This window comes from Vulpes lagopus, chromosome 4 (genome assembly GCF_018345385.1).
Source record: "Vulpes lagopus strain Blue_001 chromosome 4, ASM1834538v1, whole genome shotgun sequence".
In the NCBI taxonomy this organism is placed as follows: Eukaryota; Metazoa; Chordata; class Mammalia; order Carnivora; family Canidae; genus Vulpes; species Vulpes lagopus.
Window position 1 is genome coordinate 115820674 of NC_054827.1, and position 18910 is coordinate 115839583.

General features: G+C 43.4%; 1 protein-coding gene across 2 annotated transcripts in view; it reads left to right on the forward strand.

The window, feature by feature from the left end:
- The window catches only part of ADAMTSL3 (ADAMTS like 3), a 340042-nt gene that overhangs the window by 257747 nt on the left and 63385 nt on the right, over positions 1–18910 (forward strand). For both annotated transcript variants that reach the window (XM_041752919.1, XM_041752918.1), the window contains exons 20-21: positions 449–602; positions 12141–13212. In XM_041752919.1, the coding sequence (XP_041608853.1) occupies positions 449–602; positions 12141–13212 (1226 nt within the window). The remainder of the gene's footprint in view (positions 1–448; positions 603–12140; positions 13213–18910) is intronic.

Sequence of the window (18910 nt, forward strand, 5' to 3'; positions counted from 1 at the left end):
GTCTCAGAGAGGAAGAAGGAAGGGAGGGTGGGGAGGAGGGAATTCCTTGCGTTATAAAAGATAAGTCAAAAAAAAAAAAAAAACAAGTCATGGGAAAAAGTCACGACAAGTCATGGCATGAGGAATACAGTCAGTAACATCGTAATGATGCTGTGTTGTGACCCGTGGTGACAGCACTTACCGCAGTGAGCACTGAATATCGTATGGACTTGTCCAATCACTGTGTTGTATACCTGAAACCAATGTAATGGTGTATGTCCTATATACTTGAATTAAAGAAATAAAAGATAAATAAAAATAAGAGGGGTTCAAGCCTAGGAAATGGCGTACTTACTGGCACAGCCACCTGTGAGATGCCCTGCTTGTGCCGCCGGACACTTGGTGGTTGGCTGTGACAGGTGCATAACTGCCGACATGCCACATGACAGGTGCCTAACTCTCATTGCAGTGTTCTGTCAGCTGTGGTGTTGGAACCCAGCGAAGAAAGCAGGTGTGTCAGAGGCTGACAGCCAAAGGCCGACGCGTGCCCCTCAGTGAGACGATGTGCCGAGACCTTCCAGGGCCCCCTCTTATAAGACCTTGCCAGATGCCTGCATGCAATAGTAAGTATGTAAAGGCCATGCTCCAGAGGAAATGCTCATTCTGTTCCTCTCACCCTGGTGGCTTTATTTCCCATAAAGCAGCACGTTTCTAATCTGTAGGTAGAGCAGATCGAGCAGAACTCAGAATTGTTTGAACAGCAACCAATATGATGTTGAATACATGATACAGTTCTAAGGAAAACCAATGTTAAGGAATGTCCACACAACTTAGCAAATGCATCTATTAGGTTTCCTAGTTTAAATTTGGTTTTAAACTTCCTTCTGTCCTTCACTTGGCCACGATCTCTTCCACTTACAATTCAGGAGTATTCCTTATAGAAGTTAAGCTGAACTACAACTTTCTGGTTTACTTCGCCAATAATGCTTTTGGATCCATTCCAGTATGAGTAGAAGAGCTAAGTATTTTTAAGTATTCAAGTACCTGTTCTTGTGTATAATCTAAAACCAGCAAGGATAAAAACATAAATTATCATTGTTTTTTTTTAATGGTGATTTGGGCACTTCTTCAATTAATTGTAAGTAATAAGCTTAGTGTAATGTGTGTATATATACATGTATATATATATATACATATATATATACATGTATATATACACATATACATATATACATATATATATATGTATATACTGGAATCCTATTCAGCCATCAAAAAAGGGAAATCTTGCCATTTGCAATGACATGGATGGAACTAGGGAGTATGATGCTCAGTGAAATAAATCAATCAGAGAAAGACAATTATCATATGATCTCACTCATATGTGGAATTTAAGAAACAAAACAGAGGAACATAGGGGAAGAGAGGAAAAAAGAAGACAAGATGAAATCAGAGAGGGAGACAAACCATAAGAGACTCTTAATCATAGGGAACAAACTGAGGGTCACTGGACGGGAGGGGGTAGGGGGATGGGGTAACTGAGTGATGGGCATTAAGGAGGGCACGTGATGTGATGAGCACTGGGTGTTATATAAGACTGATGAATCACTGAACTCCGCCTCTGAAACCGATAATACATTATACATTAATTAGTTGAATTTAAATTAAAGAAAAAATAAATAATAGTAAGCTTAGTATGAAGTATATAAATATATACTAAGCTTAGAATAATATGGCTTTATTATAACCAAAAGCTAACATGCATGTCGGACTCCTCTGTATTTTCAGTGTACACAACAGAATATATGTTTGCACATATGCATGTGTTTTTCATGTGGAAGGGTGGGTGACAGCAATGAGTTGAGGGCTGGTCCTACAGAAAATGAAAAATAAGGCAGCAGAATAGTGATGGGGTGTTCAGAGCTGGGAAGGCAGAGTAGGACCGCACAGACTCTTGGTCTGTCTCCTGCCTTGTTGTTCATGGTCTTTAATTATTTACCTGTAAAGTAATATTAAGACCCTTGGGTACCTCCTGAGCTTATGGGAAGAAAACAAAAATCAGAAATTAACTAAGTTAATGTTGCTTGAAAAAAAAACCCTTAGATATAAAATCCAAATTGTCAATAGTTTTCCTGGAGAAACTCATAAAACAAAGTAAAAAAAAAAAAACAGTTAAAACTTTAAAAATAAAAGCATTTTTGAGCTATTTATTGAACATTTATGATGCGGAGCTCCTTGCATGCATTAAGTCCTTCAGTCTCCAGCAATTTGTGAGACAAATATCATCTCCATTTAGACAGAGGAACCCAAGACTTAGAGAATGTATGAGACTTGACCAAAAATCCGTAGCTGCCAGTTGGACGCCTTGGCTTGTTTGACCACAGGTCTGTCTGATTCCTGAGTCCCTGCTATTAGCTGCCTCTCTATGCTGATTCATGGACAATGTCAACATTTTTTTCCTGGGAATTCTTTGAGACCACATTTTCGAAATCTTGAGATTCCAAAAACTTGAGATCCCAAGTTTTGTCGTGTCCTGGAATTCAAGAATGCCTGTGGCATATGGCACAGTGTCATGCTTCAAAGCACTTATCTATCTGACTTTTATTAATTGTGGATGGTTACATAGCAAGGCAATTAGGCTGTAAATTGCCTTTGAGGAGAGGGAAACTACAGGAGTACTGGAGCTTCCTCTAAGATAATCACAAAATAGCATGCGGAAATACAGCGTGGTTATTAAGGCGCACAATGCAGTGCAGATGAAATTATAAGCTCTTACAGCATGCAATGGAGAACAGGGTAAAATTAGAAATTTTAGGGAGGGGGGAAACACAAGAAAAAAAGACAGTAATATCTCTTCTTTCCCCACCCCATTCCTTGGCTTGCCAAACATGTGGGTCATAGAAACAGAGAAGAGAGGGGAACGCCTCTGCTCCCAACCCCGCCAGATCACCCTGAGCTGGGCCTCCATTTCTGCTGTAGCCTGGATCACACCGTCACCTTTGCTCAGTGGCCCTTGCTTGCTGAGATTTGGCCTCTCCCTTCGCAGTGTGATGTGGCATCCTCTTCTCCCCCCGACCATATCACAGAGCCAAGTGACACACTTGGCCTTCACCCACCCTCCCAACTCCTGCTCTGTTGCACCATTTCCCCAACACCGTCATGCACTCAGCACCAATGTTGCCCTCATTGCATCACAAGACACTGGATGCCTTTTTTCCAGCACACACTACCTCCAGATCCATTCTTCCTTGGCGACAACCAGCATCCCTGCCCATGACCTTTCTAACATTCTGATATCCCTATCTCCTACCATTGTTCACTTCACTGACCCCTGCCCCATCACCTTGGCATGGTGACCCCTTACACTGGCTCAAACATGACCTTCAGAATTAGCTTCCTGCTCTCCCTCCCCCACCCCCATCTCGCTGTAGCTAGGCTTGCCCTCCCTTCACCCCCTGCCTGGATCATCTGCTCACTTCAACCCTTGTATTACTTTTCAGGTGACATTATTTGGCTTTTGGTTCCCTGGCCTGAGCTACTGGGATTCACTGAAGGAAATAATATCACCATGCTGATTTAGACGTCCTTGGTATTCATACTGTCTGATTTACTTGGGCATCATGTGTTTCTTCCTATTTCCTAAAAATCCCCTAAAAATCCACCATCCCATAGCAGCTCCGATTCCCTTTCTCTGGTGGTGCACTTGTCTTATTCCACTGAGACTATCGAGGCCTATATGTCCTCCGACTTTCACCTCCTCTTCATCTCACTTCTGCACCGCCCCCACCGACTCCCCAGACTGGAAATGCATGGTCTTCACTATAGACCTGACCCCTGCATTATTGAAGGGGTCTGAAGACAAGAAAGCCCAAGCTCACCTGTGCTGTGATCTTTATTCCCTCTCAAGCCTCCATTTGTAGATAAAAGTTCAAACTGGAGCCTTAGGCTTAAGTAAAACTCATTCTCTTTGGAGGAGTGAGTTTTGCTGGACTTCATTTTGACCACTTTGATATGCAGTGGGTGGAGGGCAGGGTAGAAGAGATGTCCTGAACACCTCGCAGTCCGGCCTGTGTCTCCCCTCCATTCCCAGCTTCCCCCCACTGCAGACTTTGACCTCTCCCTTGAATTCTTTCTCCTGCTGTATCTTGCCACTGATGGTCTTCTTGTTCCTGAAAGACCACGACAAACCCTGCCTTCTCCAATAATCTTTCTTAGCTGTATTGATCTCTGGAAGATAATACGACATGGTGGCTAAGCTAACTCACGTGAGTTCTAATCCAGTTGTTCCAGTCCTTCCTTAGTTACTTAATCTCTGGCAGCCTCAGTTTCCTCCTCTGTAAAATGGGAGTAGTCATTGTCTCTGCCTCATAGGATTGTTCTGAGAAATAATACCTATAAAGTGCTTAGAAACAATGCCAGGCACATGCTAAAGGCTCAAAAACATTAGTTATTTTTAATGCCATCCCTTTATTTCCTATTATAGCTTTAAGATAGGATAAAATGTAACATAGCAATTTGTGCTGTATCTTGTGTCCCACAGGGGTGTGTACTTGTAGGGGGTAGGTTCGCAGTAGCCCTGGACTTTTCTCCACATAGGCCACCGGAAGTGCTTATCATGACTTACCCATAGAGATGCTTCCCAAATATGTCAGACTGGGATTTTCCTCATATTGCTGTTAAAAGTCTACTTGTCTTGGTTTCTTTCTTTTTTTTTTTAAGATTTATTTTAGAGAGAGAGAGCATGGAAACAGGGGGGAGGGGCAGAGGGAGAGAAATATAAGTAGGGTGCAGGCTGAGTGCAGAGTCTGATGCAGGGCTCCATCTCATGACCCTGAGATCATGACCTTAGCCAAAACCAAGAGTCAGATGCTCAACTGACTGAGCTACTCAGGTATCCCTACCTGTCTTGGTTTAAATAGAAATGTAGTGTTTGATTTTAGATTTTTTAAATTATAGCTCTAGGTTTTTAGGTTTCCTGAGTTCTACTGAAGAATTCTTATTTTTGGTCAAAGTACTGAGATGAAGATGGTTGAGGGAGGGGAGGCACCCAGGTGTGCACTGTGACGGCAATGCCAAGATCTGCCCATCCACTTGCCAGGGTTATCTGGAATGCACTCGCTTCTCTGCAGTTCTTGGTCTCCCTCTTGGTTCCAGCCCCATATCTGCCTCGTTAGGTCTCCCGCCTCCTGCACATACCTTGGACTTCAGGAGAGACTATAGCCCCCCTGCCTCTCCTCTCCCTGTAACCTGCTCAGCTTCCAGTGACCCATGCTGCCTGACCTCGCTGCAGCCCTTGGAAGCCCAGGGAGGCACAGGTCTGCCTTGCCAGCACCCCTTTCAGAATTATATCATCTGTCCTGCAGCATCCAAGGGCATACACTCAGTCATTCATTCATTTATTCATTCAGTAAAGAGGATTTTACTGTGTACCAGGTGCTATGCTGTGCCCTGAGGGCAGTGACGATCTCTCTGCCTAGACATACAGTTTTCAGTGTCAGAGATACCATTTCCTTATTAATTCTTTCTGCAGTCATTCATCAAGTGCTACTGTGTTTTATTTATTTTTTTAAGATTTTATTTATTTATTCATGACAGACACACAGAGAGAGAGAGAGAGGCAGAGACACAGGCAGAGGGAGAGAAGCAGGCTCCATGCAGGGAGCCTGATGTGAGACTCGATCCCAGGTCTCCAGGATCACACCCCCGGCTGAAGGCAGCGCTAAACCACTGAGCCACCAGGGCTGCCCGCTACTGTGTCTTAGATGTTATGATACAAAATGGAAAAGACCTCCTAGTCCAATGGGAGAGAAATATATACATAAACAAATGAGAACAGTAAAGCACCATCGGTGCCATGATAGGATGCAGAAGGCAGTGGCCAATGCCACTGGGTGAGGAGAAGGTCAGGACAAGTTTCACAGAAGAGGATCCCTTGGGCAGAGTTCTGGAAGATCAGTGTCCATTCTCTAGGCCTATGTGGGGGAGGACACAGGAGACTCTGGGTGAAGAGACCAGTTGGACAAAGGTAGAGGGTGTCAAATGGAGTCATATGTTGGGAAGAACTACCAGAAATACCATGGGATTAGAACATAGGTTCAAGGTTATGACAAAAGAGAAAGCTTGAGAATTTAGTTATAGAGGATATTAGGACTCCATGTTAATGAGTTTAGATTTTATCCAACAAGGAAATGACACAGTCAGATTTTATTTTGGTTTATTTACTCTGATAGCTATATGGAGACATTGGATAACTACAAGGGTGCAAGCTGGAAGTCTGGGGAAGGGACTGTGGCAATATCTAGCAGAGAGAGCGTGGCAGTAGATGCTCACAATGTTTCAGATATCCTGCCTAAGCAGGATGACATTTGGAGCTGGGAGCTAAGGGACAGGGATGAGATGTGCTTGTAAGTGTTTAACAACCAGCTTTGGGGGAGGAGTGTTGAGAAGGGTAGTTACTATTTCTTAGCTGTATTGATTTCTGTGGTGTAAGTACTCCCACCATGGCCAACTTCAGGTGGCCACTGTGATATGGTTGAATGCAGAGTTGGGGACAGATACTAACAATTTTACTGACCTGAGAGCCAGTGAGAGGTGGGGTCAGCACTCCACTGGACAGAGAGGAATCACAATGATTTTCTGGTTTCTGCCTTGGGGTAATTGGGAGAAAGTGATACCATTAACTTGGGGAATACAGGAAAAGGAGGATACTTGGGATGGGATAGGAAGCAGAAATAATGTGTTTAGATGATAATATTTTAAAACTTGAAGTACCAGGAAGATATTTCTGATAAGCAGTAGATATAATTAGGTCTGGAGCCCCAGAGAGAGGTTCAGGCTAGACAGAGAAATTAGACTAGATAAAATAGACCTGATAAACTAGACTAGATAAGCTAGATTGATGAACTAAACTGATCAACTAGGCCAGGTAAATTAGACCAGATAATCTAGACTAAACTAGACCTGGTATACCAGACAGATAAACTAGACTAGATAAACTAGGCCAGTAAACTAAACTAGGTAAACTAGAATAATAAACTAGGCCAGGTAAACTAGACAGATAAACAGACTAGATAAACTATGCAGATAAACTAGACCTGATAAACTAGTCCAGATAAACTAGATAAACTAGACCCAATAAACCAGACTGATAAACTAGAGTTGATCAATTCAATTAGAGAAACTAGACCAGATAAACCAGGATAGATAAACTAGACCAATAGACTAGATCTGATAAACCAGACCAGGTAAAGTAGACCAGGTAAGTTAGATAGCTCAGAGTTGCTTGTTATACCTACAAGGTCATCCAAGTGAAAGCTCAGAGCAAGAAAAGAAAGTAGCCAAGTGTGATGCCAGAGGGGTAGCAACAGCACGTAATGCACTGTAAATGAGTGGTGGTTGGAAAGGACCAGGTGAGGGTCTCCAGGAGAGGAGAGTCTTCTTCCAGAAGTGAGGGATTGAGGTTGCCATATGTCCTAGAATGGCCACGTAAGAACACAGAAGGGAGACTTTGTATTTGTCACTAGGGGGGCAGACCATGGGTGGCCTTTCCCAAAGAGCATTTAGTGGGGAACTGTGAGCAGAAGCCAGACAGCATTTGGTTGGAAAGTGCCTGGGAAGCAAGAAACGGAAGCCATCGTCTCAGGCTGATGTGGCATTTACAGTAGCCGTCTTCCGTGGGGCCTCTGGGGCCTTCACAGCTCATTTAGCATGTCCTACCCACAGCACCCCCTGCAGCCCCCTTTCAGCTACCCGGGCTTCTACCCTCAGAGAAGGCTGGAAAGAATCCAATATGCTCAAGTTCTTGATTGAGCTCCAAATGAGCTTGCCGGATCTTCAGTGCTTGTGGGCGGGATGGGAGCCAGCCTCAGCCCAGAAGCCACACTCAGGGGTGGATTCTGAGAGGCCTGGGATTCCAGCAGGGCTCTAGGAGGTCTTAGAGGCTGCCTCGCCGCTGAAGCCCATTCGGGTGTAGCAGGAGGCATATGCTGGCAAGACTAAATGGAAATATCCAGCCCAGATGGCTTGGGGCAGAGACCTGGCATGGCACCAAGGTCTAGAGTTATGGCAGGGATATGACTGGAGTTAAGACAGGACATGAACAAGTAAGGAGCCGAGATGCAGTTGCTGTAAACAGCCTCAGGTTCCCAGAGCTGGCTGGCTTCTATTGGGTAGGGCAGGCTGGCCCAGAGGCCTAGAAGGAAGACCTCTAGAAAAAAGATCTTTTCATTTTCTAGAAAAGCCAGAGATGTGACATTTCTCAAATTCAGCACAGTGAGAGAGGTGGAGGATGGGTCGGGACCCTTGCACAGGCCCACAGCCCCTTCAGGAGGATGCCATAGGTACCTGACCACTCTCTGCAGGGTAGATGATGCCGCACCTGATCAGGCTAAGCCAGTGTTGTAGTTTGGGGGCATGTCTAGGTTCAGGAGGAGGCAGTCACCTGAAACCAGACTAGTTCTTGCCTAAGAACCATGTCTAATGATGTCATGCTCCAGGCACTTCTCCAAAGGAACCCACAGGAGTCCCAAGAGAGGAACTGATCCAAGCTGTGGTACCTGGCAGCCTGGCAGATAGAGCCTGAATCCCAGACCACTCCTCAGGCACACCTGCTAACTAACCTGCTCTGTACTCAGCAGGAACACTTGCAGGATTGGGAATGCAGCCAGCCAGGGTCACAGGGCTGACCTTCCAACAAATGGGCAGGCAGCCAGAGGGAGCAGATGGCTCTCACGCAGCTCACCCAGCCACTTGGGCAGCTTCGTCGCCAAGACTGAACACTGCCCGTCACCTTTAGACTCCCCAGGCTGCCTTGGAAGGAGTCAGAGCCCCATCTAGTTTAAGCCTCAGTCTTAACTGAGGAACATCTGGCTACCAGTGGACCTAACAGTAATTAGAAACCACATTCATGGTTGCTTCTAGGGCATCAGGATGCTGTGTGGGCTTATATGGACCTCAGATCATCCCCAGCCTGGACTATTCAGCCAGACAGGTGTGCTCCATTTCCTACATGGGCATCTGTGTCCCAGTAAGTGCAGAAACATTCCAGCTATGGCCTCATTCTTAACAGCATGGCTACCCTAAAATAGCCTACCTCCTCACATGCCTCAGTTGCACGAATTTAAAAACCTGAGTTTGACCCAGTTTATATTGTAATTTTGAGGCTATCCATTGCACATTCATATCTTTCCTTTGTTGGCCCCTAAGGGACCAATGACCAGACAGGGTGTTCAAATAGGTCCTTTTAAATCATCATGAGAGATCTGTGTGGGTAGATATATACACATCTGTGTAGATACCATGTTCACATGTGTGCATGTGTGTACATGCACACATACCCTGCCTTGTGACAACAATGGGCCACTTGTAAGTATTTATAAGATGCAACCAGGCAAGTAAAATTAGAAGTAGATAAGGAATGAGAAAGGAAAACAAACAAGGCTAGTACGTGATCATGTCTTGAATTGTATACTCCTTTTACATAGGGGCACAGATTTGGCTCTAAACTTGCCAACAAAATAGCAGCCTTGAAAAAGCAGCCTGGTTAGTGACACAGTTCAGCACTCATTGGATAGGAAACAGACTAATTATTCAGAATAAAGTATGATGATTCCTGAGGCCAAGGCCAGAAAGAAATCCCCCTGCAGGCTTCTTCCAGAAGACACCACATGCGGTAAAGACTTTGGCAGGGTTCACACAGAGAGCACAGATGCTGCTTCTTATTCTCCTCTCTTGACTGGCGACATCCTAGCACACATTGTCTTTCAGTAAAATAATCGAAGTCAGGAGCCTCTCTCTGTGCTGCCTTGGTTTAATACAGTGGTACGCTTGGAGGTAGAGGTTCTCAAACTTTGCTACACATTTCAGGCCCCTGGAGAGCTTAAAAAATTTCTAGTGCCAGGCTGCACTCCGTAAGTCAGAATATCTGGGGAGGGGACCCAGGGCATTGAGATTAACAAATAATAATACATGTGCTTCTAATAGGCAGTGAAGTTTGAGAGTTGCTGCTTTACTTGATATTGAACCCCCACACACTGGTTGTTAAAATATGAGCATACTTGGGGCACCTGGGTGGCTCAGTTGGTTGAGCATATGACTCTTGATTTCGGCTCAGGTCATGATCTCAGAGCCTTGTTGGGCTCTGCCCTGGGCATGGAGCCTGCTTAAGATTCTCTTTCTCTCTCTCTCTCTCTCTCAAAAAAAAAATTTTTTTTTTGAACATACTTCCCAAATGGTTGCTAAATAGCCTCTGCCTGAATACCATGACTATCTCCCAGCTTTTGGGACCCTGGTGAGCCTGACCTCCTCATAACATAGCAATGAAGGAAGGAATACTTGGGAGTATGGTGTGACAACAGGACCCCACTCCAGGGCGACAGCCAGCATCTGTTCTGGTTGGTGGCACCCTTGTTGTGCACGTTGTTAACTATTTTGGATAGCATCTCTGCCTATAATAATGGATAAACTATTCATTTGCCAGTGAATCCATACATTTTCTTCCTGCTTTCGAACATACAGCAGTATATTCAAAATACTATGCTGCCAACTGGAAGAAAATGTTTATGTATCAACTGGGGGGGGGGTGGTGAGCTTGACATGCCCCGTGGAGATTGTATCCAACAGGGAAACATGTATGTGTGGCAGGTCATCCAGCTCCACTTAGAGATGAGCTGAGGAGCATCCACGGGCAGAGCCCGGGCCAATAGTCCTGGCCTACCAATCACATCTGTGCGGGATTTTATTGCAAACTCATTATGTGTGTCCTTCACCAAGAACATCCTCTACCATGGAAATTATGGGTTCACCCCTGTTGTTTTCCGGAATGTACTGATGCCACCACACCCCAGCAAGCAGCTAGACCCTATGAAGCTCATGAGCCACCCAAGAGGGCTCCAGGAGGTATTCTGGAGAACCAGGGTATCAGTAAGCATGCTGTTGCTATGGCCTCGGGCCGAGAGGGCCACCTAAGTGGCACCATAATAAATTCCTCCACCTAAGTGGAGACTCAATCTGATTCTTCTCCTGGTGTATCCCTGCAAGTGCTTCAACCAGGAGGACCTGTAACCAGGATCTTCCAAAATAATGAGAGGCCCCCGATCCCATGACCTTCTGAATCTAGCAGTTCCCTCGAAAGGAGTCCAGTCTCTCTTCTGTCATACCTGGTGCTATGAGGTCCTCTGTGTCCCTGTGGACCTAAGTGTGTTATCAAAGAGGAACTGGGATTCTACCCACATCATGCCTCCTTCACTTCAGAATCACCCTGGGACATATTGAGGCCTTCCTGCAGGTTCCTCTTCTGAAGGAGAGATGTAAGGTGCATCGTCTTTGGCCGGAGGCCATGAACTGGGGGCCGCGCCCAGGAGGAAGCTAGAGCCAGCCCCACCTCTCACTTCCTCTCAGACCGCTCTCCACTAGCTGTCAGGGGCATTCACGTGTGTGAAAGCACATTGTGTGCCCACTGCTGCACCGAGCATTTGGTGTAAATATCCAACTAAATTTTCATACTCACCTGATGAAGGCACTAACATTACCCGTACTTCCTAGGCAGGGAATCTGAGGCTCAGAGAGCTCAGTGATTAGTCTGGGTGGCAGAGCTAAGATCCAAACTTAGATTTGTTTGGCTTCAAGGTGCCTATTTTCTCTTTTCTTCTTGGATCACTTGCTTCTTCAGGCCCAGGTTTAGTGGACTTGCTCTGATTATCTGCTGCCACTGGCCACGTTGGCCTCACCTCCAGATCCTTCAAATGCATTCGCTCATTTCCCCACTCCTGCTTTCTCCCCTAGAGCTGATATGCCTCTGGCTGAGCCATATTAACCACCCCCAGGACCCCTACCAGATGGTGGAAGCCCAAAACATCGGACACCTCCTACTCATATAAACTCTTAACCTCACGTCTCCCCAAACCAGGGCTTTGCAAAATAATTTACACATTTTATGCCATTCATTCAAATTTCCATTCTTTGCTGCTAAAGTACCAGATAGTTGTAAAATTTATCTGCATCTGTAGATATATTATATACGTTATTTATGTTTTCACTGTGCTGTTTTAAAGGAGGAAAAAAAAATACATTTGTTGACTTGCATCAACCTTGGAAGACTACTGTCAGAAAGCTCTTATTATTGAGATACTTGTTTGTATTTTCTTTCTTTCTTCTCTTTGCAGAAGTGAAACCAGAGAAGAAGACAAAAGCCAGTGAGCAGGGGCCCCAGATCCTTGACATCCAAAGAGTCTACATTCAGACGAGGGAAGAGAAGCGCATTAACCTGACCATTGGTAGCAGAGCCTATTTGCTGCCCAACACATCTGTGATTATTAAATGTCCAGTACGACGATTCCAGAAATCTCTAATCCAGTGGGAGAAGGATGGCCGTTGTCTGCAGAACTCCAAACGGCTTGGCATCACCAAGTCGGGCTCACTAAAAATCCACAGCCTTGCAGCCCCTGATATCGGCACATACCGGTGCATCGCCGGCCCTGCACAGGAAACTGTGGTTCTCAAGCTTATTGGCACTGACAACCGGCTCATTGCGCCTCCAGCCCTCAGAGAGCACACGAGGGAATATCCTGGGATGGACCACAGTGAGACCAATGGCTTGGGAGCCACATGGCAGAAAATGAGGCAAATATGGGGTAACAAAAATGAGCTTCATCCGGATGATGGCCAAATCGATAACCAGCCTTTCTTGAGAGCTCTCTTGGGCGCCTGTAACAATATTGGGGGAAATACCAACTCCTGGGAGTTTAAGAACAAGCAGTTTGAGGCAGCAGTCAAGCAGGGAGCATACAGCATGGACACGGTCCAGTTTGATGAACTGATAAGAAACATGAGTCAGCTCATGGAAACCAGGGAGGTCAGTGATGACCTTGCATCCCAGGTGATCTACCAGCTGGTGGCAGAGTTAGCCAAGGTGCCCCCAGCACACAGCCAATGGAGGGGTGTCCAGGAAGGGGTGCCTCCTGCTGCTCATCTAAGGGGTGAAACGAGAAGTATGCCTCAAAGCTCGAATGTGGAAAACTCAGGCAAGCTGACATTCAAGCTGAAGGGACCTGTTCTCATGAGACAAAGCCAGCCCACCTCGATGTCATTTAATAAAACAATAAATTCAAGGATTGGAGATACAGTCTACATTACAAAAAGGACGGAGGTCATCAATATACTGTGTGAGCTCGTTACCCCCAGTCAGGCCACGTATACATGGACCAAGGATGGGGCGTTGTTACAACCCTCAGAAAAGTAAGTAAAGTAAGAATACAGTGTTCACTGTGTCATACCTTCTTAATGGGCATTCCAGTTTTCTTGACAAGATTTTCAAATTCCTTCTCCTGAGAATGTGTTTCCAACAGGAGTCTTTAGGAAAGAAACTAAAAAGAAATGTTAGGGTGTGTTTTTCACATACACACTGGAATTTTAAAAATTAAACCATACCATCCCCATCATTACCAAGACTGGGTACAGACAGAATGAGCTTAAGCGTGTATAGCCTCTCTCTTTGTAGGGCACTTAACATTTAAAAACAAAATCCATATAAGGCCTCAAAAAAGTAATCATCCTGGCAGTAATCCCATGCCACGTAGGAACTGCAAATCGGAATATAGCTAGGAGATATGGTATCTCCTTGGTGTTCGCGTCAGTCCTGCGAGCTGGCAGGGTGGGGGTTAGTAGTTGTTTGATGAGGTCACTGAATCCCGAGACTAATCCATGGCCATCCAGAACCTGGGACCCTTGTCCTGAACACCACCAAGGATGTTTGGATATCATACAAATAATAGCCTTAGTGAAAAGATTGAGAGGATCAGAAGTAATTTTCTGTATCATGCAATTTGTTATGTCATGAAAAGTAAGGATCAAAGTTTTTGAGATGTTCAAAACCAAATATTAAGTCATATTTTTTATTACGAGCTCCATGTCAGTACAAAGACATCACATTTCATTCATTTCACATAAAATAACAGGGATTAACAAATATTCATTTTTGCATTCTTCAATGTCTGCACATCTTGCTGTTTGTGCACACAAGACAGGAGATGCTTTGCTTTCTTTTAATTTGCATTCAGAGTCCAAGCTGCTTCTAGGGATTACTAAGAGAAATAGAACAGCAGATGTTAAATTGCTTTGCAGACCATATTGTACTTTAAAAATGCAAATTTTATTTTTATCATGTCTTTTAGTGCATTTGAGCTTACTATGTGAAGCAGCAGAAGAAATCTAGGTAAAACTCGATTTTTTATTATAAATGATTAGGTTGTATCTTAGAGTGAAAAGGTAGAACAAATCTAACTTTTTCGTTTTTTGTCCTGGAACTCAAACACAGGAGTGTAAAGAAGTTTTCCAAGTGGAATAAACCTTCCAGATCAACTAGCTTAGCAGTTCGCAAATCTTTTGGCCTTAGGACCCTTTTGAATCTAAAAATCTTTAAAGGCTTCTCCAAGAAGCCTAAAGAGCTTTCGTTAATGTGTGTTATAGCTATCGATATTTACCATATCAAAAATGAACACATAGAATATTTAAAATATCTGTTTATTAATGCACGTAGAAATAACAGAATCCCATTACATGTTCATATAAATAACAATTTTTGAAAAGCAGTATTTAAAGAAAATTACCAACAATGGCACTGTTTTATATCTTTGCAAAGCTCTTTAATGTCTGACTTAATAAAACACAGCTGGATCCTCATAAATGCTTCTCCATTAAATCTGTTGTGATATGTTGTTTTAATTAACATTTATAGAGAAAATTTGGCCTCATACAGATATGTTAGTTGGAAAAAGGACATTCTCACAGCCTTTGCAGATAATTATGGCAATTCTTTACAACTACTCTAAAAGTAAACAAGCGGTAGCTTCTTAAAAGTTGCCTGGAATGTGGAATCTAAAACCATATTCATGAAATTTTGTTACTCCCTTACAATGTGATATTGGCTTATCTTGCACTTTCGATGGATCTTCTACCTACACATGAGTTTATATCACACATTGGTCATTTGGAAAATATTAGCTCACCCCATTATACCATCTCCCCAGTGCTGGCACATTTCCTTAGGCAATGTAAAGAATACACATACTCTGCAATATTGCGACCCAACTCATCAGAAAAGTCTGAATTTTGGCAAACTGCCAAGCTTACAATGGAGGATACCAATTTTCCAAAATTTTAACTTTCACTTGAAAGTTCGTATTTGGTCACTGGCAATAAACACTGTCAATCGTTTTCTTTGAATTGGTTAGCTCATTTTAGTTATTATTATTATTTTTTAGAATAGCTGCCACATACCCAAGCCTGAATAATTATAGTTTGTTAGCTATTCTTTCAAGTAAAAATGGTATTCCATGGAGGAAAAAAGCAGCTAATTCAGCTAGCAAGTCAAACATGCTACAGGACTGCTGTGTGTGTACTTCTCGTTTCATATACAGAATATTAAAAATATACATACTTGGGGGTTGAGATTTAGGAAAACTAGTTAAGTCTCACTGCCTCATTAAGGACATTCTTAAGGGAAACTGGCATTTTTATTTTTATGGGAAGAGTGTGGCAGTCAAGAACACAGTGACTACTCATACATCCTGGTGCCAGGATTGTACCTGCCACTGCTTTGCTATCCAAGCAGAGATCAACACAGCAAGAAAGGCAATTAATGGCTTCTCATTATTATGAAAATTGTTTTGACTTCAAGAACCTCTGGAGTCCATGGACTGCCCTTGGAGGACCGCTCAGCAATTTTCACTTCATAAGTTGTCAGGAAGCAGAGGCTGAGCAAGTTGAAGTAATCGATTCAACTGTGGCCATATAAGTATGGCAGGGATGTGATAGAGCATGGCCAGTTTAAGTAAATATTTGTAGAGTTGATTTTAAGTAGTTTGACTTGATCATGTGGAATTAACTTTAGCTTCTGACCCTGAGATTCCTGGAGGTCTCAGGAAGAAAGGTTTTGATATAGTACATCTGGCTCAAATGTGTTTCTGCATACTTTAGGGATCAAACATTTGATACCGAAGCAATTACATATGGCTATTAAAAGCTTTTGTTTTTTGTATTTTTTATAGATATTATTTATTTATTCATGAGAGACCGAGAGAGAGAGAGAGAGAGAGAGAGAGAGAGAGGCAGAGACATAGGCAGAGGGAGAAGCAGGTTCCCCACAGGGACTCGATCCCAGAATCCCTGAATCATGACCTGAGCCAAAGGCAGACACTCAATCACTGAGCCATCCAGGTGCCCCAAAAGTTTTTAGGTTGTTAAGAGAATTAAAAAAATAAGATCCATTCTTATTTCCATTTTCTTCTTTAATCTCACCTAATTAATTTGTTCCCCTTACGTTTTATTTCCTTTATGTAATCTCACCTTTAGATATATTTTTCTGAATCTCACATGTCTTTTCAATCAAAGTAACTCAGAAATGGGAATTAAGAGAGCTTCTATCCAATGAAAGGAAAGTGTGTAGGGGTGTAGGCGTTTGGATGCCAACTGGGTAAGAAATCTCAGCCAGGAAGGCCATTTTGTAGGTAGATTCACTGGGGCTGATGCCTGTGAATCAGCTTCATCAAGACCAAGGTTGTACAGCAGAGACCAAGGTCACACCCCCCTATAGAACCCTACCTACTGTTCTCCAGTCCAGGGACCGACACAGACTAGATACCAGATGGCTTCTCCAGCAGTAAGATTCACATGTGCCAACCATTTCCAATCTCAGTGATTTCTCACTGTTCTGTAGAGACCTACAAAATAAAGGGATTGAGGATTCCTAATTCATATAAACATATATATGAAATAATGGAAGAAAACATTTTCCTGTATTTATTTTTATTTTATTTGTGTTTATTTTTCAAATGTGATTACTCATTATATTCTTCTTTTTTTAATAATAAATTTATTTTTTATTGGTGTTCAATTTACCAACGTACAGAATAACACCCAGTGCTCATCCCGTCAAGTGCCCCCCTCAGTGCCCATCACCCAGTCACCCCCACTTCCCACCCTCCTCCCCTTCCACCACCCCTAGTTCGTTTCCCAGAGTTAGGAGTCTTCATGTTCTGTCTCCCTTTCTGATATTTCCTACCCATTTCTTTTCCCTTCCCTTCTGTTCCCTTTCACTATTATTTATATTCCCCAAATGAATGAGACCATATAATGTTTGTCCTTCTCCGATTGACTTACTTCACTCAGCATAATACCCTCCAGTTCCATCCATGTTGAAGCAAATGGTGGGTATTTGTCATTTCTAATGGCTGAGGAATATTCCATTGTATACATAAACCACATCTTCTTTATCCATTCATCTTTCGATGGACACCGAGGCTCCTTCCACAGTTTGGCTATTGTGGACATTGCTGCTAGAAACATCGGTGTGCAGGTGTCCTGGCGTTTCATTGCATCTGTATCTTTGGGGTAAATCCCCAGCAGGGCAATTGCTGGGTCGTAGGGCAGGTCTATTTTTAACTCTTTGAGGAACCTCCACAGTTTTCCAGAGTGGCTGCTGCACCAGTTCACATTCCCACCAACAGTGCAAGAGGGTTCCCTTTTCTCCACATCCTCTCCAACATTTGTTGTTTCCTGCCTTGTTAATTTTCCCCATTCTCACTGGTGTGAGGTGGTATCTCATTGTGGTTTTGATTTGTATTTCCCTGATGGCAAGTGATGCGGAGCATTTTCTCATGTGCGTGTTGGCCACGCCTATGTCTTCCTCTGTGAGGTTTCTGTTCATGTCTTTTGCCCATTTCATGATTGGATTGTTTGTTTCTTTGGTGTTGAGTTTAATAAGTTCTTTATAAATCTTGGAAACTAGCCCTTTCTCTGATACGTCATTTGCGAATATCTTCTCCCATCCTGTAGGTTGTCTTTGAGTTTTGTTGACTGTATCCTTTGCTATGCAAAAGCTTCGTATCTTGATGAAGTCCCAATAGTTCATTTTTGCTTTTGTTTCTTTTGCCTTCGTGGATGTATCTTGCAAGAAGTTACTGTGGCCAAGTTCAAAAATGGTGTTGCCTGTGTTCTCCTCTAGGATTTTGATGGACTCTTGTCTCACATTTAGATCTCTCATCCATTTTGAGTTTATCTTTGTGTATGGTGAAAGAGAGTGGTCCAGTTTCATTCTTCTGCATGTGGATGTCCAATTTTCCCAGCACCATTTATTGAAGAGACTGTCTTTCTTCCAGTGGATAGTCTTTCCTCCTTTATCGAATATTAGTTGACCATAAAGTTGAGGGTCCACTTCTGGATTCTCTGGACCCTCGTTATATTCTTCTTAATCGACTCTTCCTTAATAGGGATGCTAGATGTTAGTGTGAAAGCTGGCCCTATTAACAGGTCTGTCAGGGGCAGCCCGGGTGGCTCAGTGGTTTAGCGCTGCCTTTGGCCCAGGGCCTGAGCCTGGAGACCTTGGATCAAGTCCCACGTTGGGCTCCCTGCATGGAGCTTGCTTCTCCTTTTGCCTGTGTCTCTGCCTCTCTCTCTCTCCCTCTTTCTGTGTTTCTCATCTGTCTTGCTTAAGCTAAAAAATAAATGCATTTGATTGCAAAAAGAAAATAGGTCTGTCGTTTTTGGTCTGGGCAATTCCACTGTTGTATATCTGCCCACCTTTGTGTATTTCATATGTGTGTTGCAGAGGAGCTCCTGCTCGTATGCAAACCATGTGCTATTCTTCTGTTATATTCTGACCACTCGTACATTTAGTCATCAGACGTTTCTGAGAACTTTCTATACAAAGTCACTGTGTTAGGCACTGTAAATGCACAGCTGTGAATAAGATTTGGTCCCTGCTTTTGAAAGATCACAATCTGGTGGGAAGAAATAGATATTTCATCAAATAAATATATGAACCAGAGCAGAAGGAACCCAGAGCAGGGGAAGATAACTCTAGGAGTATTGGGGAAAGCTTTACAGGGGAAATTATATTTGATCCAGGATTCAGTGGGTAAATCAGAGTTTGCCAGAA